The following is a 22,772-nucleotide window of genomic DNA, read 5'->3' on the forward strand; positions in this document are numbered from 1 at the left end:
TCACTCTTTAGTTTCTGGCACAGAAAGTGAATGAGGTATGGCTCTGTAGTTCACGTATTATACACTTGGCCTCTCATGTTCGGTTCCTCTGAGTAGACACTTCTCTTCCTAAAAATAAATAGTTGTAATTCATTTCCATACCTAAGAAGGGTTTAAAGTGTGACACGTCCATTATGTTAACAATACAAACTGCATACTTCAGAGATATGAAAATATACTGACAATGTACAAGGTAAACCAAACACAATAGATAAATAACGTACACGAAACTCATAAATTTGTCAAATTTCATTTTCAACATCCCACTGGCCAGATAAGCGGAATGCAAACAATAAATGTCATATCAATAAAATAAACAAGAAATACGTGTGGCTCATGACATTTATAGTGTGACAATTATTGAACTTTATGTAAAAAAGTAAATTAGTTACAAACTATGACGTGCGCACCCTTAACTCAACATGTAAATGTCACTACAGATATTTAGGTTATGACATGTTCGATGTGACTGCCTTCATTAGCTGTGATGTGGCACAGACGAACAAAGAAATTCTGCATGACTCGCTGAAGCGTCGGAACATCGATACTGTCGATGGCCTCCTGAATGGCCGTTTCCAGCTCAGCAGTGGTTTTGGGGCTATTGCTGTACACCTTGTCTTTACTACAGCCCCACAAAAAGCAGTAGCATGTGTTCATATCCGGAGAATATGGCGGCAATCGAAGCTCATGCCAGTGGCCTCTGGGTAACCCACAGCCAGTTTGCGGTCGCCAGAGTGCTCGTCCAGGACATCGAACACACTCCTTCTACGATGTGGTCGAGCTCCATCTTGCATGAACCACATCTTGTGGAAATCAAGGTCACTTTGGATAATGAGGGTGAAATCATCTTCCAAAACCTTCCCGTCCAGTTCGGTGGTCACTGTTCCATCAAGGAATATCGCACCGATTACTCCGGGACAGGACATTGCCCAACACACAGCCATCCGTTGAGGGTGAAGAGATTTCTCGATCGCGAAATGCAGATTCTCAGTTCCCCAGATGCGCCGATTTTGCTTATTGACGAACACATTCAAATGAAAGTGGGTTCGTCGATAAACCATGCGCATGCGCATACTGATTCTCATCATGCCCCGCGACCAGTGGTGCAGTTTGAACGTCTAATGCAAACCGTTCTGAAGTTATCACAATTTTATTTCACATAGTTAAATGATTGTCAGTCTGTACCTTTAAACAGAAACAATAAGATTGCGACATCACAAATAAAAGAGAACATGAAAAACATAACAACACGAAATGTGTAACAACACACTGCAAGAATTTCGAGTAGGTCACAGAAACAAACATTGAGCGATTTATCAGCTCGTGAACTTCCTACAGCTGTAGTCTTCGGGCTACGGTATCTCTGCACGATGTAACCTAGCAACGAGAGATATCGCGGCCCGCTAGGGTGTGCGGCATGCTCCGCTTGTCTGAATTAAGAGGCTACTGCCTGCAAAGTCTCGCTCTGAATGGTGTCCTCCGTGTAGTGGCTTTGAGTCAAATTAGGCGACGAATCATGTGCTCCTTTTCCTTGCGATGCCTGCGACCTTGTCTGTCTTCTGTCAACTCGTGGCACCGTGGCAGGAGACGCACTTTTTACACGGAATATGCGGAGACATGGGCGTGAAGATGATGTAGTCTGTTACGTTGGTCTAACAGCAGACCTATGGCAGCTGCGCCAACAGCTCTTATCTTCTTCATTCAGTGCACCATGAGTGGAGTACCGAAAACAATTTAACCCGGTGAGAAACATTTTAAAACAAATACTTTGAGATACCTGTCTACCACACTGAAGAGACTTATGTGCTCCTGTGCGTGGTCAATGTATGGCTGACCTAGGATAAACTTTCACTGAATTTGACTTGCCAAGCCGGCCGCGGGGGCTCAGCGGTTCTAGGCGCTTCAGTCCGGAACCGCGTGACTGCTACGGTCGTAGGTTCGAATCCTGCCTCGGGCACGGATGTGTCTGATGTCCTTAGGTTAGTTAGGTTTAAGTAGTTCTACGTTCTAGGGGACTGATGACCTCCGATGTTAAGTCCCATAGCGCTCAGAGCCACTTGAATTTTTTGAGTTGCCAAGCTTCATTTAATGCTTCAGTGTCGTTGCAGTGCTGTCGGGCTTTGGTTTTGTTTTCCATTATAATGATTATGGCTCCTCTACCAGAACGTAAAAGTATTTGTATACATTAAATTATGACGGGTTTAAGAAGTGTTTCTTTCTATACAAATGTGCACTACATATTTGCACTATTCTGATGCTACTTCTTTGCTGATACCTATTCTAAGGTAGTTATTTAAATTTAATCCCCTTGGTAACTGGATTCTTCATTAAGAAGGATCTATTTAATGTTAATAGTTTTTTCATTTAATAGTATTAGCTTATAGGTAGCAGAATCCTGAAAGGGTTTCTCGTATTTACCATTAAGCTCTTTTATGCACGCTCTATACCTTGTCTGTTTTTATATGTCTCATTGTGTATATTATATCTGTGTTCATTTATAATGGGAGGTTTTTAATGTTGTAACTCCTCTGCATGGACAGCGTAATGCACAAAAAAAAAAAAAAAAACAACTGCGGTATCTTACCAGGCAATATGCACATCGACACCTGCTAACATAGACCAGCTGCTTATTATGAGTTGAGTGCATTTAGAAACTAGCCACATATTTGCTGTTGTGGGACCCTTAACTGATATGCAAGCTAGGGGGCAGAATCATGATATTAAGCAAAGCACACCCGAGTGTGTTTATACTGAATCTGCACAAGTTATGTAACGCTATCTTTTAATGGCTCTGATACAAATCCTACGTGGGGTCGCTAAACTCTCATACAATTTATTCATCAAATTAATTGATCAAAGTAGCCCTCCAAAAACGAAGATGGGAAAGGAGTTTGGTGAGTGTGACAGTTCATCACATAAATGCCGTCCTAAAAATTTACAATTACTTCTACTTTCTTTACATGGAACACAAAATTGGTCTTGAATTTGTACAACGAATAATTATATGTATTAACGTAAAGCACTCCGTCTTCAGGCCACAAGTGACCCATCGGGACCATCCGACCGCCGTGTCATCCTGACTGAGGATGCAGATAGGAGGGGCGTGTGGTCAGCACACCGCTCTCCCGGTCGTTATGATGGTTTTCTGTGACCGGAGTCGCTACTATTCGGTCGAGTAGTTCCTCAATTGGCATCACGAAGCTGACTGCACCCCGAAAAACGGCAACGGTGCATGGGGGCCCGGATGGTCACCCATCCAAGTGCCGGCTACACCTGACAGCGCTGAACTTCGGTGATCTGACGGGAACCGGTGTATCCACTGTCCTCATTTTGAATTTTTGGAGGCTGAAAAATCAATCTAAAGCCTACAGGACTATATTACTGACACATTGAGCGTGGTGATGACGGCTGTTCCTTGAGGTCGGCGATACTGCTTGGAGATGGCCTCCACCATGGTGACCGATCGAAGAGCGAGCGCGAAAAAACTTTAGTGTTTGTTCGGGTAGCCTGAAAAGTGAAACTACGAATGAAATTACATCGTAGCAAGAATGGCAAAATACACGACCGACTCCTGCGTTCGCCAGGAACCAACTTTCCAGTCAGTTCTCTTCCGTCCCCCGCCCCGAGAGGGACCTGTGCCAGAACTTGGCCGATCGTTGGCGATAAACGAAAGTTCCACCAATTACGGGCATACAGAAATTCGTCTAGACTCGCACCATTCTGCTCTGTCACCAAAGCGCCAACACCATTTTTTCCAGCTGCCGACGATGGCAGCAAACGTGTACTGACATAACAGTCGAGCAGCCTGTCACAGCCTTAGCTAGGTCACACGGTGTGACCGCGTCGTTTGAGGCGCAATGTCACAAAATGCGCGGCCCCTCCCGGCGGAGGTTCGAGTCCTCACTCGGGCATGGGTGTGTGTGTTGTCCCGAGCATAAGTTACTTTAAGTACTGTGTAAGTCTAGGGACCGATGACCTCAGCAGTTTGTTCCCTTAGGAATTCACATATACAGGATGATACAAAAAGGTACGGCCAAACTTTCAGGAAACATTCTTCACACACAAAGAAAGAAAATATGTTATGTGGACATGTGTGCGGAAACGCTTACTTCCCATGTTCGAGCTCATTTTATTACTTCTCTTCAAATCACATTAATCATGCAATGGAAACACACAGCAACAGAACGTACGAGCGTGACTTCAAACACTTTGTTACATAAAATGTTCAAAATGTCCTCTGTTAGCGAGGATACATCTATCCACACTCCGTCGCATGGAATCCCTGATGCGCTGATGCAGCCCTGGACAATGGCGTATTGTATCACAGCCGTCCACAATACGAGCACGAAGAGTCTCTACATTTGGTACCGTGGTTGCGTGGCTTTCACATGCCCCCATAAATGAAAGTCAACAGGGTTGAGGTCAGGAGCGCGTGGAGGCCATGGAATCGGTCCGCCTCTACCAATCCATCGGTCATCGAATCTGTTGTTGAGAAGCGTGCGAAAACTTCGACTGAAATGTGCAGGAGCTCCGTCGTGCATGAACCACATGTTGTGTCGTACTTGTAAAGGCACATGTTCTAGCAGCACAGGTAGAGTATCCCGTATGAAATCATGATAACGTGCTCCATTGAGCGTAGGTGGAAGAGCATGGGGCCCAATCAAGACATCGCCAACAATGCCTGCCCAAACGTTCACAGAAAATCTGTGTTGATGACGTGATTGCACAATTGCGTGCGGATTCTCGTCAGCCCACAAATGTTGATTGTGAAAATGTACAGATGGATCACGTTGGAATAAAGCCTCATCCGTAAAGAGAACATTTGCACTGAAATGACGATTGACACGTTGTTGGATGAACCATTTGCAGAAGTGTACCCGTGGAGGCCAGTTAGCTGCTGATAGTGCCTGCATACGCTGTACATGGTACGGAAACAACTGGTTCTTCCGTAGCACTCTCCATACAGTGACGTGGTCAACGTAACCTTGTACAGCAGCAACTTATCTGACGCTGACATTAGGGTTATCGTCAACTGCACGAAGAATTGCCTCGTCCACTGCAGGTGTCCTCGTCGTTCTAGGTCTTCCCCAGTCGCGAGTCATAGGCTGGAATGTTCCGAGCTTCCTAAGACGCCCATCAATTGCTTCGAACGTCTCCCTGTCGGGACACCTTCGTTCTGGAAATCTGTCTCGATACACACGTACCGCGCCACGGCTATTGCCCCGTGCTAATCCATACATCAAATGGGCATCTGCCAATTCCGCATTTGTAAACATTGCACTGACTGCAAAACCACGTTCGTGATGAACACTAACCTGTTGATGGTACGTACTGATGTGCTTGATGCTAGTACTGTAGAGCAATGAGTCGCATGTCAACACAAGCACCGAAGTCAACATTAGCTTCCTTCAATTGGGCCAAACTGGCGGTGAATCGAGGAAGTACAGTACATACTGACGAAACTAAAATGAGCTCTAACATGGAAATTAAGCGTTTCCGGACACATGTCCATATAACATCTTTTCTTTATTTGTGTGTTAGGAATGTTTCCTGAAAGTTTGGCCGTACCTTTTTGTAACACCCTGTATTTGAACAGCCTCCGCTAGGACTTAGTGCCGGCAGCATTCTGGCAACGGGCGCCAAAGGAATACGATAACTGGGGTGCTATGTGTGGTGGCATTCTGCCGGCTATTCCGTGAAGCTCAGCGACCATTTCTGCGATACATTCCAAGCAACAGCACAGCTATGGCGCCGAGCTCACGCATTCCTGCTCAAAACACGAGGCTTACATGATAAAACCGCCCGAGACACGATGAATACAGGAAGCACCCGTTGCTCTGTCACCTGAGACCTGACATCGAGAGATAAAGCCGCTAGCCATGGACAGGTTGAGACTCCGTCCGCAATGACTAGTGACCTGACGTTCCCTCCATCTTCTGACCATTTGCTGCTATTGTGAGTGATTGACCTTCTCGCAAGCCTAAGGTTACAGCTCGTCTCCAATGAAAATGAACAGCATTATGATACTCAAGCATCCTACTCCATATCATGTACATACCGATACGTAGCATCGGATTACTGACTTTGCAGACAGTGAAATACAGTAGTGTTATGATATTAATTTGCATGTAGGCAAATTGAGATTTGAGAAATGCGTGGTAGGCTGCTTTGATGGTCTTTAACAAAGGTATAAAGAGGCCAGAGGACCTGCCATCTTGCACATTAATGTAATTCCTTTATAAAAGCTTTAATTGGCGATAGAGCATATGGTTAATTCTAATGTAAATACCGTTGGCATGGCGAAATCGGCACGTACCATCGGCCTACTGACAGTGGGGCGAAAAAACAGACCAGATTAAACAAAGGAAGAATCAACGGTTTACGAATCAACCATTGTGTTCCATTCCTCTGCCTTCGAGAAGAGGCCTTTTTCCATCGGCGTGCAACTCTAAACACATCCAGTTGTGACAGTAACATTTCGTTCATATACCATAATTAAGAAATGACTATTAGGGCTATCGATGATATGGTTTATGTGGCAAAAGTGCGTTTGGTGCACGTATCTTCACCCTCAGAGAAGTTTGCCGTTCAGCGTTGTAGTTACTGCTGCCATTTCGCTATTGTTTTGTAGGATATCAAGGGTCGGCGAGCGGACGCTGAAACAAATGTGCTTAGTTGGCCGAAGGCTTCCTATTTTGACCGATTTGTACCGTTATGCTGACTATCTATGCCAGACGCGAAAATGGAGGAAAGAAGAGAGGAAGGTCGATAGGGGACTGTACTGTTCAAGCATTTGACAACGTAACAGCACTGGCAGTACGCCTTACTATGTTTAACTTGTTTTCTTTTCTTTTCTTTTTTTTGTTTGCTAATCACTATGAGAACCGTTTAACCCATGTATTTCTTGTATCAAATCGCATTTGGACTATCGTTTTCGCTGTAACTACCAGCCATGCCACAGATAGACGCATCGTTCATAATCACGAGTGCGAGCGTATAAAAAATTACACAAAAGTAGTTTTACAGACAATGGAGGAATGAAGCTTTCGTATCTGGCAATGAGGGATTAAAATCATTTCCGTACGGCTCTGCCCTTATATACTTGTGCAGATTTTAGTTAAGTGCACCCCTGACATTGAATCAGTGTATTTTACTAGCAACTTCCATTCCCATCTGCTCGCTTTCTACCTACTGAGAAACGGTCTGTTCCGCTGCATTACGAGTGAACAAGCAGCTAAAAATTCATGAGGTACAACAGCTTTGACTTTCAAAAGATACAAAAAGATGGACAAGACAAAAGGATAAGTTAATCGTACTCAACTGCATATCTCTCTCACTAATCAGGTGTGTGTGTGTGTGTGTGTGTGTGTGTGTGTGTGTGTGTGTGTGTGTGTGCGTGTTCTGATACGCAGGAGGCATCCTATACCTGCCAGGAACTAACCATCCAGGTTGTCATTCCTTGTGAGTTGGCTAGTTGGCTATACATGCTGACATGTACATCCACTAAATGTCAAGCGGTATAGGTCTACACAATTATGATCACAGGTATCATGGGTATAGCGTGCATGAAACTAATGAATGGTTCCCATTTTAATCTTAATTCCTAGCACAGCTTATTACAGCTTTACCTAATACGCTTTAAGTTACGTTTCAAGCGCTGGTATACTGTACGAGAGATTTAATTATTGCCCAAGGTACTGAGGTGTCATCGCACCAGAATTATTAAATACCGTTCTAGGAGTGATATGAACATAATAAACACTTATCTCCCACCACAGTTTGCGTGTCATTTACAGTAATGGAAAAAAAATCAGACCACCACTATGAGAATACATATCACATTTCCTTTAAACACGCGCTGTAACGGTCGTCAGCGTCAGTTACCTTTGAGACTGGACGTAGTGAGTTGATGTTAGTCAAAATGCCTTTACATCATTATTAAAATCTCACGGAGTATGTAGCGGTCGCATAACAGGGCTACGAGAGGCTGGATGTTTCTTCTGCGATGTTGGAGAAAGACTTGTCAGGAATCTAGCCACTGTACGTGATTACTGGCAGCGGTGGTCATGAGAATGTACCGTCCCAAGAAGACTGGGCCACGGACAACCACATGACACTACCGAGAGGGAACACCATTGTGTCCGGGACGTGGCTCTGGTGCATCGTACTGCATCTCAAGCAGCAGTCTGAGCAGCAGCTGGCACCACAGTGACACAACGAATTGTTGCAAATGGGTTACTCCAAGGAAAGCTCTGAGCCAGATGCCCCGCAGCGTGCTTCCCACTGATCCGAAACAGCCGCCATTTGCAACTTCAGTGGCGTCAAACGATAGCTCATTGGAGGGCAGAGTGGAGGTCTGTTGTGTTTTCTAATGAAAGCTGGATCTGCCGCGGAGCCAGTGATGGCCGTGTGTTGGTTAAGAGGTGGCCAATTGAGGGCCTCTAACCAACCTTTCCACGTGCTAGACACACTGTGCCTACACCTGGAGTGATGGCCTGGGCTGCGACTTCGTATGACAGCAGGAGCACTCTTGTGTTTATCCCATGCACTCTGACTGCAAATTTGTACGTCATTCTAGTGATTCGATCTGTTGCGCTGCCATTCATGAACAACATTACAGGGGGTGTTTTCCGACAGTATAACGTTCTCCCATATACTTCTGTTGTAGCACAATATTCTCTACACAGTGGTGACATGATTTACCATCTATCACTACGAACTCTGACCTCTCTGAGAGGAAATCACGAATCCAGTCACACAACTGAGACGATACTCCATATGCACGCAATTTTATTAATAGTCGCTTGTGAGGAACGTTATCAAAACCTTCTGGAAATCTAGGAATATGGAATCTATCTGAGATCCCTTGTTGACAGCACTCATTACTACATGGGAATAAAGAGCTAGCTGCGTCGCACAAGAACGATATTTTCTGAATCCGTGTTGGTTATGTATCAGTAAGTCATTTTCTTCAAGGTGATTCATAATGTTCTAGTACAGTATATGCTCCAAAGTCCTACTGCAAATTGAGGTCAGTGATATGGGTCTGTAACTCAATGGGTTAGTCCTATTTCCTTTCTTTAATATTGGTGTGACCTGTGCTTCTTTCCAGTCTTTAGGAACAGACCTTTCGTCAAATGAGCGGTTGCATATGATTGCTAAGAAAGGCGCTATTGTGTCTGCATACTCTGAAAGGAACCTGGTTGGTATACCATCTGGATTGGAAGACTTGCCTTTCTTAACTGATTTGAGTTGTTTCGTAACACCTAAGATATCTACTTTTATGTCACTCATGCTAACAACTGTTCTCCTTTCGAATTCTGCAGTATTTACTTCGTCTTCTTTCGTGAAGGAATTACGGAAAACCCTATTTAGTAACTCCGCTTTAGTGCCACCATCATCGGTAACATTTCCATCGCTATCACGCATTGACGGTATTGACTGTTTTTTGCCACTGCTGTAATTTGCATACGACCACAATCTCTTCGGGTTTTCTACCCTATTTTGAGACAATGTTTCATTGTGGAAACTATTAAAAGCATCTCGCATTGACGTCCGCACTAAATTACGAGCTTCCGTGAAACTTAGCCAGTCTTGGGGTTTCTGCGTTCTTTTGAACTTGGCATGCTGTTTTCGTTGCTTCTGCAACAATGTTCTGACGTGTTTTGTGTACCATGGCTGATCAGTCCCGCCTCTTATCACCTTATGCGGTATGAATCTATCTGTCGCTGTCGATACTGTGTCTTTGAATTTGAGGCATATTTGATCTACACTTTCATAATTAGCTTGGAAGGAAATTTTATCTACTGTTTTAAATAGACATATTTTGCGTTTATTTTTAGTGGTTTTTAACCTCGCTACAATGACCTTGTGTTCACTAATCCCTGTATCCGTCATGACGCTCTTTATTAGGTCAGGATTATTCTTGGCTAAGAGATCAAGTGTGTTTTCGCATTTACAATTCGTGTGGGCTTATGAACTAATTGTTCAGAGTAATTCTCAGAAAAAATCATTTAGTACAATTTCCGAATGTGTTTTCTGTCTACCACCGGCTTTGATCATGTATTTTCGCCAACAAATCGAGGGTAGATTGAAGTCTCCATCAATTATAATTGTATGAGTGGTGTACGTATTTGTAATGAGAATCAAGTTTTCTTTGAACCGTTTAGCTATTATATCATCTGAGTCGGGGGGTCGGTAGAAAGAGCCAATTATTATTTTGGTTCGGCTGTTGAGTATAACATCTACCCATATTAATTCGCAGGAACTATCTATTTCAACTTCACTACAAGATTAACTACTACCAACAGACACAAACACACCACCATTTACTTTATTTAATGTATCCTTTCTGAAAACGGTTTGCGCCTATGTAAAAATTTCAGAAGAATTTATCTCCGACTTTAGGCAGCTTTCTGTATCTATGACGATTTCAGCTTCAGTGCTTCTTTTGCCACCAAAGGCTGTAGTAAGTGAGAATTCTCAACAGGAGTCTCCGTCAATATCCTGCCGCTCCCCACTAGTTTCCTATAAGCCGGAACGGCACGGGCATTTCCTCACAACTCATTTCCAGACAAGCTCTAATCTGAATCACATCCACAGATATTCCTACGAGGGGACACTGGTTTTCTGCCTTTTCCGGCATTGTTAGGTCTTCACAATACTGTCCCACATCCCGCTGTGCTTGTGGTCGCCAGTATCACACTTCGCGCGGTTGGTAATCCCAGTGCATGGCCGGCCGGGGTGGCCAAGCGGTTAAAGGCGCTACAGTCTGGAACCGCGCGACCGCTACGGTTGCAGGTTCGAATCCTGCCTCGGGCATGGATGTGTGTGATGTCCTTAGGTTAGTTAGGTTTAATTAGTTCTAAGTTCTAGGGGACTGATGACCTTAGAAGTTAAGTCCCATAGTGCTCAGAGCCATTTGAACCATTTGAACCCAGTGCATGAACAGCACTGGAAAATCTTATTGCCGCTAACATTGCCTTTCCCTTGTTTCGGACCTACGACGTCACTGGTTTCGTGAACCTCGGAGACGATCCTGCACATCATTTCCATCTGGATAGCGCAAGCGTTGGTTCCGATGTTGTCCCCGGTCTCACCTAAGTGCGTCATTCTTCCCATCCGCCGTATTCTGCCGATATGGAGCGTCACTGCACGGGATCGTATTCAGGCTGGTCTGTCTTTCTATTGCATCGAAGCACCTCAAAGACCGTAGAAGTTGCTCCTTTGGCCGTACCCCGATGAATGTGCGTTGCTCTTCTACAGGGAAGTGTGAACACAAAGTGCAAAGGCCAGACCCATCCCATAATTCCATCGTCTAGATAGCTCCCCAGATAAGGATGGGAATTATCGATGAAAGAACCCTTTTACGGTTATAGCGGTTTCCTTCCACGCCAGTTTAAAGTGACTGTTAAAACGGCACAAAGTAACTGGTATCTAAGATGATCCAAAATACCGAAAATCTGTTCTTTATTCCTACATGTTCCTGTCATCAACGTAGAAATCGAACAAAGACTGGAAAATTGGGACTACCTCAGTTTCAAGACACATAGGATCAAAATACAAGAAGCAAACGAAGAAGAAGTTAGTATTTCCATCGTTTGCTGGTTATCCCGAAAAGTGATAAGTGATTGAATACTCCAAAAACAAATGGTATTCTTCTACTGATTCTAACATTTTGAATCTTTGCTCAAAAACCACCTTGTAATTGGGAATCATACCACTATTTAAACATTACGAATAATCAATGCTATAGGGTGAAAAGTTGGATTGAAGAACTCTATTTATCTTGTTAATTTGTCCGTTTTCAAGGGCTATAAGCAGTTAAAGGTATATTATGTAGACACAGGCAGTAGATCAGACGCTTTCCATTTTTATTGAAACTATGAAAGAATTGTTATGTTTTCAATTTATTACTCTTACCAGAGTTTCCTTTCTATTTTACTATATCACTTCGTAAAATATTTCCAGACTACGGTTGATGCCATTTTTTTGCCCGGAGACGACAGTGAAAAACTACCATGTAGACCAGAAGGGGTAAGCCTAGTCCACTGCATGTACACTCGTACAAACACATACGCCACGTCTCATGGTAACAGGTACATTATTGTCTCAGCAGCACTCTTTCTTATGCTATGCCTTTGTTATTCGTCAACGTCGGCATTACTATTTAAACAACACTGATCGATTTTACCGTTTTCTACAGAGATCGCCAGAAAAATGTATACACACTTTAAGGAACATTCAATAATTGATCACACATGTTGTACAAACTTCACTTTAGCACTTGGTTACTTTAAATCTACATCTACATATACATGGATACTCTACAAATCTCATTTAAGTGCCTGACAGAGCGTTCTTCGAACCACCTCCACAAGTCTTTGTTATTCCATTCTCGTATAGCGCGCGGAAAGGACGAACACATATCTTTGAGTACGAGCTCTGATTCCCTTATTTTATGGTAGTGATCGTTTCTCCCTGTGTAGGTCGGTGACAACAAAATTTTTTCGCATTCTGAGGAGAAAGCTGGTGATTGGAATTTCGTGAGAAGATAACGCCGCAACGAAAAATGCCTTTCTTTTAATGATGTCCAGCCCAAATCCTGTATCATTTTTGTGACATTCTCTTCCATATTTCGCGAAAATACAAAACGTGCTGCCTTTCTTTGAATTTTTTCGAAGTACTCCGTCAGTCCTATCTGGTAAGGATCCCACACAGCGCAGCAGTATTCTAAAAGAGGACGGAGAAGTGCAATGTAGGCAGTCTCCTTAGTAGACATGTTACATTTTCTAAGCGTCCTGCTAATAAATCGCAGTCTTTGGTTGGCCTTCCCCACAACATTTTCTATGTGTTCCTTCCTTAAGTTGTTCGTAATTCTAATACCTATGCATTTAGTTGAATTAAAGGCTTTTAGATTAGACTGATTTATCGTGTAACCGAAACTTAACGAATTCCTTTTAGCACTCATGTGGATGACCTCACACTTTTCGTTATTTAGGGTCAACTGCCCATTTTCGCACCATTCAGATATCTTTTATAAATCGTTTTGATCTTCTGATGGCGTTATTAGTCGATTAACGACAGCTTCATCTGCAAACAACCCAAGACGGCTGCTCAGATTTTCTCAGAAATCGTTTATGCAGATAAGGAACAGCAAAGGGCCTATAACACCACCTTGGGGAACGCCAGAAATCACTTCTGTTTTACTCGATGACTTTCCGCCAGTTACTACGAACTGTGACCTCTCTCAAAGGAAATCACAAATCCAGTCACATAACTGAGACGATATTCCGTAAGCACGCAATTTCTCTACAAGCCACTAATGTGATACAGTGTCAAAAGCCTTCGGGAAATCCAGAAATACGGAATCTATCTGCAATCCCTTATCAACAGCACTCAACACTTCATGTGAATAAAGAGCTAGTTGTGTTTCACAGGAACGATGTTTTCTAAAACGATGTTTTCTAAATATATGTTGACTGTGAGTCAATAGACTGTTTTCTTCGAGGTAATTCATAATATTTGAACACGATATATGTTCCAAAATCCTGCTGCATATCGACGTTAACGATATGGGCCTGTAATTTAATGGATTACCCCTACTACCATTCATGAATGTCGGTGTGACCTGTGCAACTCTCCAATCTTTGGGTACGGTTCTTTCGTCAAGCGAACGGTTGTGTATGATTCTTAAGTAAGGAGCTAATGCATCAGCATACTCCGAAAGGAACCTAATTGGTACACAGTCTGGACCAGAAGACTTGCTTTTATTAAGTGATTTAAGTTGCTTCACTATTCCGAGGATATTTACTACTACGTTACTCATGTTGCCACCTGGTCTCGATTCGAATTCTGGAATATTTACTTCGTCTTCTTTTGTGAAGGCTTTTTGGAAGGCTATGTTTAGTAACTCTGCTTTGACAGCACTGTCTTCGATAATGTCTCCAATGCTATCGCGCAGAGAAGGCATTGATTGTTTCTTGCCGCTAACATATTTCACATACGACCAGAATCTCTTTGGATTTTCTGCCAGGTTTCGAGGCAAAGTTTCGTTGTGGATACTGTTATAAGCATCTCGCATTGAAGTGCGCGATAAATTTAGAGCTTCTGTAAAAGATTACCAATCTTGAGGATTTTGCGTCTGTTTAAATTTGGGTATGTCTATTTCGTTGTTTCTGCTAACGTGTTCTAACCCATTTTGTGTACCAAGGAGGATCAGCTCCGTCGTTTGTTAATTTATTTATTATAAATCTCTCAATTGTCTGCCGATACTGTTTCGTGAATTCAAACCACATCTGGTCTACACTTATATTATTAATTTGGAATGAGTGGAGATTGTGTCTCAGGAAGATGTCAAGTGAATTTTTATCTGCTTTTTTGAATAGATATATTTTTCGCTTATTTTTGGAGGATTTGGGGATTACGACATTCAATATCGCTACGACAACCCTGTGTTCACAAATCCCTGTATCGGGTTTGATGCTTGGTTATTAACTAAGGATTATTTGTTGCTAAGAGGTCAAGTGCGTTTTCACAACCGTTTACTATTCGCTTGGGCTCATGAACTAAATGCTCGAAATAATTTTCAGAAAATGCGTTTAGCACAATTTCGGATGATATTTTATATATACCTCCGGAATTAAACATGTATTTTCGCCAACATATCGGGGGTAAATTAAAGTCACCAACTATTATCGCACGAGTCGGGAACGACTTTGAAATCAAACTCAAGTTTTCTTTGAACCTTTCAGCAACTGTATCATCTGAATTGGGAGGTCGGTAAAAGGATCCTATTATTATTTAATTCCGGTTACTAACTCACAGGAAGTATCTCCTTCAATTTCACGACAAGATAAACTACTTCTAAAAGCAACAAACCCGCCACCGCCAACAATGTTTAGCCTATCCTTTCCTAACACGGTTAGGTTCTTCCCAAAAATTTCGACTCAGCTTACATTCGGCTTTAGCCATCTTCCAGGGCCTATAACGTTTTCAGCATCAGTGCTTTCTACACTACTGGCCATTAATATTGCTACACCACGAAGATGACGTGCTACAGATGCGAAATTTAACCGACAGGAAGAAGATGCTGTGATATGCAAATGATTAGCTTTTCAGAGCATTCTCACAAGGTTGGCGCAGGTGGGGACACCTACAAAATGCTGACATGAGGAAAGTTTCCCATCCGATTTCTCATACGCAAGCAGCAGTTGATCGGCCTTGCCTGGTGAAACGTTGTTGTGATGCCTCGTGTAAGGAGGAGAAATGCGTACCATCACGTTTCCGACTTTGATAAAGGTCGGATTGTAGCCTATCGCGATTGCGGTTTATCGTATCGCAGCATTGCTGCTCGCGTTGGTCGAGATCCAATGTCTGTTAGCAGAATGTGGAATCAGTGGGTTCAAGACGGTAATACGGAAAGCTGTGCTGGATCCCAACGGCCTCGTATCACTAGCAGTCGAGATGACAGGCATCTTATACGCATGGCTGTAACTGATCGTGCAGCCACGTCATGATCCCTGAGTCAACAGATGGGGACGTTTGCAAGACAACAACCATCTGCACGAACAGTTCGACGACGTTTGCAGCAGCATGGACTATCAGCTCGGAGACCATGGCTGCGGTTACCCTTGACGCTGCATCACAGACAGGAGCGCCTGCGATGGTGTACTCAACGACGAACCTGGGTGCACGAATGGCAAATCGTTATTTCTTCGGATGAATCCAGGTTCTGTTTACAGCATCATGATGGTCGCATCCGTGTTTGGCGACATCGCGGTGAACTCACATTGGAAGCGTGTATTCGTCATCGCCATAGTGGCGTATCACCCGACGTGATGGTATGGGGTCACCTCTTGTTCGCATTGACGGCACTTTGGACAGTGGACGTTACATTTCAGATGTGTTACGACCCGTGGCTCTACCCTTCATTCGATCCCCGTGAAACCCTACATTTCAGTAGGATAATGCACGACCGCATGTTGAAGGTCCTGTACGGGCCTTTCTGGATACAGAAAATGTTCGATTGATGCCCTGGCCAGCACATTCTCCAGATCTCTCATCAATTGAAAACGTCTGGTCAATGACTGAACTGTGGTATCGTGTTGAAGCTCCATGGGCAGCTGTACGTGTACTCGCCATCCACGTTCTATTTGACTCAACGCCCAGGCGTATCAAGGCCGTTATTACGACCAGAGAATGTTGTTCTGGGTACTGATTTCTCAGGATCTGTGCCCCCAAACTGCGTGAAAATGTAATCACATGTCAGTTGTAGTATAATATATTTGTCCAATGAATACCCGTTTCCCATCTGCATTTCTTCTTGGTGTATCAATTTTAATGGCCAGTAGTGTATTAGCGCTTGGAACTCTGGTACTTTCCCAACACAGCTACGACAATGTACAACTGTTATACCAGTGGTAAATGTTATAAATGTTTACCATGTGGCTATACAAATAACAGAATGACGAGCAGTTGCCGCTACTACGTCAGTCATTGTTACAGTGGACATCGCTGCACATGTCGCTGTTAATCTCCTGGCGAAGTTACTCCAGCGTGCGTGGCGTACGTCGATAGACGTTGGCTTTCACAGTTTAGACGTTGTCTTTCACGATTCCTCAGAAGTAAAAGACCATAGGTGTTAGATCTGGCGCCCATGAAAGGAACTCAATGGGCGTTTTTCGTCCAATGCAATGCCCCGGCAAATTGTCACCCAGAAAAGCTTGTACGGCTAGGTGGAAGTGTCGTGGCGCCCCGCAGTCTTGTATAAGACCTCTGTATCAGCCCCAGAAATCGGACGTATACCTGGCAAAATTGATGTGAATAACATTTCCAGGTACATTTCTAGAGTGACAGTAGCGCCAAATAAAAAAGCGTCCCATTAAGCGCTTGGATGATAGTCCACACCACACATGAATCTCTAATAGATTGGTCGCTTTATCCATATAAACATGCGGATTTTTCTGTGCCTGTTATACCGATTCACTGTTCCATTAAGTTTGAATTGTTCCTCGTCACTCCACACTACCTTCGTCACAAATTGTTCGTCATTAGTTACCATCTTCTGATACCATTCACAAAATTGCATTCAGCGATCAGGATCGCCAGCATTAATCTCGTGCATTAACTGTGGAATGTAAACTTTCCACTTTGCAGCTTTCAGAATTCTTCGTACACTTGTACTGCTAACCCCCACTTTACGTGCACATTGCGTAGCAGACTTCTGTGGAGAATTAACAAACCTTTCCAACTCGAGAGCCGACGAAGCCGGACTTGCAGCTGTACGCTATCTTCCTGATGTTCCTTTGAGTATATCACAAATCGTTCCATGTAATACAAACTTGGTCATTGATGCGTTTAATTGTTAGGCGGGTTGCCGGTTCTGCTTCGAAACCTCGCCTCCACTGACGTTGCACTTCAACGGGATTATCAAACTTGTAAAACCACTTCTCAATACATTTTCATTGCTCGAATGTCAAGCGTGCTCCAGCCATTTTGTTTTGTCAATACCGAGATGAAAGTACTGTTGCGCCAAAAACCATACTAGAACACACTCGTAACTCAAATCGAACGACTACATCTATACCTCGATACATCCTGACAAAGAGTGTATACATTTTCCTGGCGGGCTCTGGATAAAAACGCAATATTTCAAGGCAATAAATATTTTAGGAATACAGTTTATTAAAAAAATGAAAGACTTTAGCAGGGTTGCTATAGCTAACTTTGTTTTTTTTAGCTGGGTAATAGTAAAAAATAAAAAAAGCACCTGTTATAACTGGGACCAAATAAATACCGAAAACTAGCGGTATCGGTTTTAACCAGTCAGCTTTTCCCAACGCTACGTACAGAACAGCGTAACGTGGGGCATAAGCTGCCACCAACTGCCGCTGCCGTGGCGCAGGCTGTTTTCGGTAAATGTTTATTTTTGCGTTCGCCTGCTCGCCAACTTTCTAGTATGTAGCCAAGACTATTGTGCAGAAAAATTCATATGTGCTACTTACGCCTCTTCTTCATCCAGAGTTTGACTTGTCACAAGTAGCGCGTTGCGTTTAACTCTTCCTTTCGCACGTAAATATGTCTCTAGATTTCTCTAGTACGCTCTCCGATGAACGCTCCATTTACGATCAAACCTGGTCAGTGGTATACGGATCCTGTGCGTCGGGAATATTGAAGGTGAATAGGCCGACAAGGGCTGTGTCCCATAACCATTTCCCTACCTAATTCGCTTTAAAAACCGACGTTTCGTCCCCATCTGCGCAGAACATTTTCAATGTGGATCGTAGCTTTGGTGAATGTCCCTTTCGCAACACCCTTGCTCGCTACTGACTACGGCAAAATTCCGCTTCCTCGAGTTTCCTCGCAGTGTGATGACGTCACATGTTACGAATAGTGACCGCAATTGGCTGTTGTCGACTGCCGTCGTCTGCTGTTACTGTCATCCCATGGTGGAAGACTGGTACACATCTTCTTCAGCACCAGAATCCAAATTTCGTTTAATTTCACGACCTTTTCCTTCCTATTGAAATTCCTGGGGTGTTTCACAATCTCTACGGCCTCTCTCTACAGCCTTTCTTGGTATCGCCTGTGGCTGCCAGTACTTGAGTCCTATTGAAATTAATGTGGTGGTCGCCTGCCTGTAAAATATGTTCCGCAACAGCTGATCTGCCGATCTCCCCGTATCTGCAATTGCCCTTGTGCCCTTAGAGTCGTTTTTTGACAGTTCTTTTTGTAGTACCCTCGTGCACTTCCCCACAGTTTCACAGAATCCTATAAATTCCAGCTTCTTCCAGCGGTGCAATGTTTTGCTGATACAAACAGTCATCATCTTTGAACTGTTCTACACGCAGTACAAAGTGCTGTAAAGTGTGTGCGGAGGACATTTTCAAGGTGGATCGTAGCTTCGTTGAATGTCCTATTCACACCCTGGATCGCTACTGACTACGGAAAATACGCACAATACGAGGACTACACACTAACCGCGAAAATAATCCGCATACTGTCAGACCACCTCCGCCGCAATTCACTCTTGCCTCTATATATTTTGGCCCATAAGATTCTGCAGACGTTCGCCAAACTCAAACCCTTCCGTCGGATGGCCACATCGTGAAGACGGATACCTCACCCCAACTCACTCGTTTCCAGTCATCCACTATCAAGCGTCACCACTTGAAACGTCACTTTGTACTGACTACAGAAATGCGTGGCTTATGAAGGTCTGAATTCCTGGTAGCACTTTGTAACTCACGAGTGATTCCTTCGGCTTTCATGTGATTTTTACAACGACCCTCCCCAGTGCTGGACGGCCCTTATAAGACGCTGTCTACAGGTACATACCAACTATACCCCATGATATGCAATGACGTATTACTGCTGTCTGCTCGAACATCTCCGCTGATATGCTAGCACGTATGCAGCAGTCGCTCCACACCAGACTGGTAGTGTGTACTGCCGCTGCAGGTGGCCATTTTTAACACAACCTGAGATGGTCATTTGTCTCGTTACCCGTCAGAGTCCACACAACTATTGTGTGCACTCGTGTTGTTCTTTAGTGTGCGGTACCGCAGCTATTTTACAAGTATTGGTGTGGATACTTTTCAGAATACGATACCTCATAAACCACTCTCACTAGAATCATGCACCAAACGCTACTGACATTCCAGTTGACCCTATTTTCAGCCTCTTGATGTGAAACGTCATTGTTTCATTAAGAAGTGTGTATTTGCAAAAAAAAAATCACTTTCTAAGTATTATTATAATTTGGTTATTGACAAACAGTGCAAGTCCCTGACCGCCAATCCATTCTGTGAAAACTGCTCGTCAAAAGCACTTTGCATTTCCACAATATCTGCTGTGTAAGTTTTCAGTGATTTGCCCCGTATATGAAGACTGGCAAAGATACTTCATAGGTATATGAAGATGGTTTCAGTTCTTTGGGACATGTCCGAAAGATCACATACCATCTTCATAGATATATAGTTAAGGCTCACGGGCCGTTTGACCATCTTCTTCTATGCGGATTCACAAACAGTGCCCGAACTCTTACGGGAATCGGCGGTAAAGCCGCGAGTAATGAGTATGATGGGCATGGTCACTATGAATATAGTGCGGGACAATAAGCTGAGAATGTGGGTCTCACGGGAGACGTGCCCGAGATAAGTCCCTGCAGTCGCGCTGTCCTCTGTGTCCTCGGTGTCTCAGATGGATTGCCGGAACGATCGCTCAGCGTGTTCGGTCAGAGAGCTGGGTGGAAGGATCAACAATAGAACATGAACGGATGTCGTATGACGGTCGGCAACAACCAAATACAACGATCAACAACGAACCAAAAAAAAAAAATATGGATAGGGCGTCTGCCATGTACGCAGGAGATCCCGGGTTCGATTCCCGGTCGGGGCACACATTTTCAACTGTCCCCGTTGACTTATATCAATGCCTATATGTAGCTAAGGGTATTCATTTCATTGTAATGTCATACTACATATGTGTGAGTGTAATTGCGGTGCGTTTCGTAATTTTTGCACTGTCGCTTTTAAAAACCTGTCGACAATTATGACACCTGCATAGTCAAAAAAGTGACAGTTTTTGTGCCGGATAATTATTCACTCTTCAAACTTCTCATTGTCGCCTGTGACATTAAAACGTTATGTATTTTAATAAACAGCTCATTTGGAGCTACGGTCATAAAATTTGTCAGTGTTTTATTTTGTATGTATAAAACTCCCCACAAGAGAAATACACAGATTGTGGAGCACTAAGTGTGTGATAACAGCCACTTACCTGGAAGCGGAGATCATCAACTGGTGCCTCCGCAAACGGAATGCCTTGAAACATAAACATGGGTTTGCCTGTTAACGTTTCGGACATCTGACCTCTCAATGTGCCTTCTTCTGTGTCCACTGTAACATACTCGACAGCCTGTAAAATATTTAAGGAAAACAATGAAAATTACATCATATTAATAAGAATCTTGAAAATATCAAACAGCAGATTGGTGACCCCTTTCAAGTTACGAAGTATCGCTCTGAACGTTTGAAACATGGTTTCACTGAAGTACAAGGAGAAAGCAACAGCGGGCTGTATGCAAGACACAAGGTACTTTAGAGACCGTGTGAAAACATGATCATCAGAGCTTGTGGAAAACGATTAAAAAATCGGGAAAGACGAAATGTGCAATGGTTATTTCACTGTCGCAGAAATATTGTCAGAAGACAAAGGTTACCGAAAGAAACTTCCGAAGCTTCCTGTCGCGTATATCTTTTTAGTAGGCTATAAAGGAAGTTACATTGTTTCACAGAAAGAAAAAAAAAGCTGGTTCTGTTGAGACTTTAGTGTTCCTCTGCGGCCTTCAAGGTCTCATTTAATACATTTTGAAACGTCGAACTACGTTTCGTTGAAGAGAGCTACGAACTAAAATTCTAGATTCTTTTGTGAAATTGAAACTAAGTCCCTGTGAAATACGTAGCGATTAATAAATGGTTCTTTTTAGTGACATAGCACGGTGTGTTTTTCTTGTTGTAACATATACACACACACTGTATGATGCAGAATGCGTTGTGCGAAAAGTAATTAGTTATGCTGAGTAAATTAATGTACTTACTGATATGACGAGTGGCATTAAACAGAGGTGTAAAATTGCAAATAAGCGAAGTGTCGCCATTGTCTTGGAGATCTCCTTTACTTAAATGATAGCTGTTGGTGGCCTAACTGGGTAACTCTGTCTGAGTCTTCATAGAAAAACTAACGTCAGTAATGATCCGCTTAACCAAACGATAACAAGAAGGAAAGGAAACAACCTATATTTGTAATGAAAATAACCGATGTTGTTCGGCTTTAGTTAACAACAGACGATCTGATGAAATAATTAGCCAGTAGCATTCCTTTGCTCCTTTTATAGATGGATCTTCTGAAGTAATCAGTAGATAAAGTTTTATCATGTTATCACATTATTGCACGTCTTGCGAAACACAAGGAAGATTTGTTATATAATCGACCTGTAACAAAGAATACATGTTTACTAGCAAAGTGCCTTCAAAGATGTGCTCCTCTACTGAAGTAAATAGAAGTGATAAATAATGAATTGAACTATTTTACTAAGAATGTAAGATACAGTATAATTTGCCTGACCACACCGCAACATGTATCTTATAAGGGAATTGTAAAAAAACAACAGCACGAGCAGCTGAGTATAAGTATCGCATAAAAGAAAGTTCTAATACCTTGAATGATAACATTTTACCACAATGGCCCTTACCGGTTGAAATGAAATCTCCCTTTATTTTGTTTCCATTACTGCCTAACTAACTAACCAAAGGACGTCACACACATCCATGCCCGAGGCAAGATTCGAACCTACGACCGTAGCGGTCGCGCGGTTCCAGACTGTAGTGCCTAGAACCGCTCGGCCACCCCGGCCGGCAGATTAAATTCACATAGCGAATTCCTTATAACGAAGCGTACAAAATTTCCATTTCATTAAAGCCTCCATCATTCGTCCCCATATGAAAAATACCTGTGACAAACGTTGATACAATAGAGCAGGCACAAACCAGTAGCACCAATGCAAATATATATTCTCGCCAGTATACTTTTTAGTCTATTGCATCCACTGTGTTATCGCCGGCCGAAGTGGCCGTGCGGTTAAAGGCGCTGCAGTCTGGAACCGCAAGACCGCTACGGTCGCAGGTTCGAATCCTGCCTCGGGCATGGATGTTTGTGATGTCCTTAGGTTA

The 22,772-nt window shown here is 43.2% G+C and overlaps 1 protein-coding gene across 1 annotated transcript in view; it reads right to left on the reverse strand.

The window, feature by feature from the left end:
* LOC126456059 (esterase FE4-like) overlaps positions 1–22,274 on the reverse strand; it is a 78,900-nt gene extending 56,626 nt beyond the window's left edge. The window contains exons 1-2 of the mRNA XM_050091814.1: positions 22,260–22,274; positions 20,821–20,958 (exon numbers count right to left, since the gene is read on the reverse strand). Of these exons, the coding sequence (XP_049947771.1) occupies positions 20,821–20,958; positions 22,260–22,274 (153 nt within the window). The remainder of the gene's footprint in view (positions 1–20,820; positions 20,959–22,259) is intronic.
* Between the last annotated feature and the right edge of the window lie 498 nt (positions 22,275–22,772).

Source organism: Schistocerca serialis, chromosome 2 (genome assembly GCF_023864345.2).
Source record: "Schistocerca serialis cubense isolate TAMUIC-IGC-003099 chromosome 2, iqSchSeri2.2, whole genome shotgun sequence".
In the NCBI taxonomy this organism is placed as follows: domain Eukaryota; kingdom Metazoa; phylum Arthropoda; class Insecta; order Orthoptera; family Acrididae; genus Schistocerca; species Schistocerca serialis.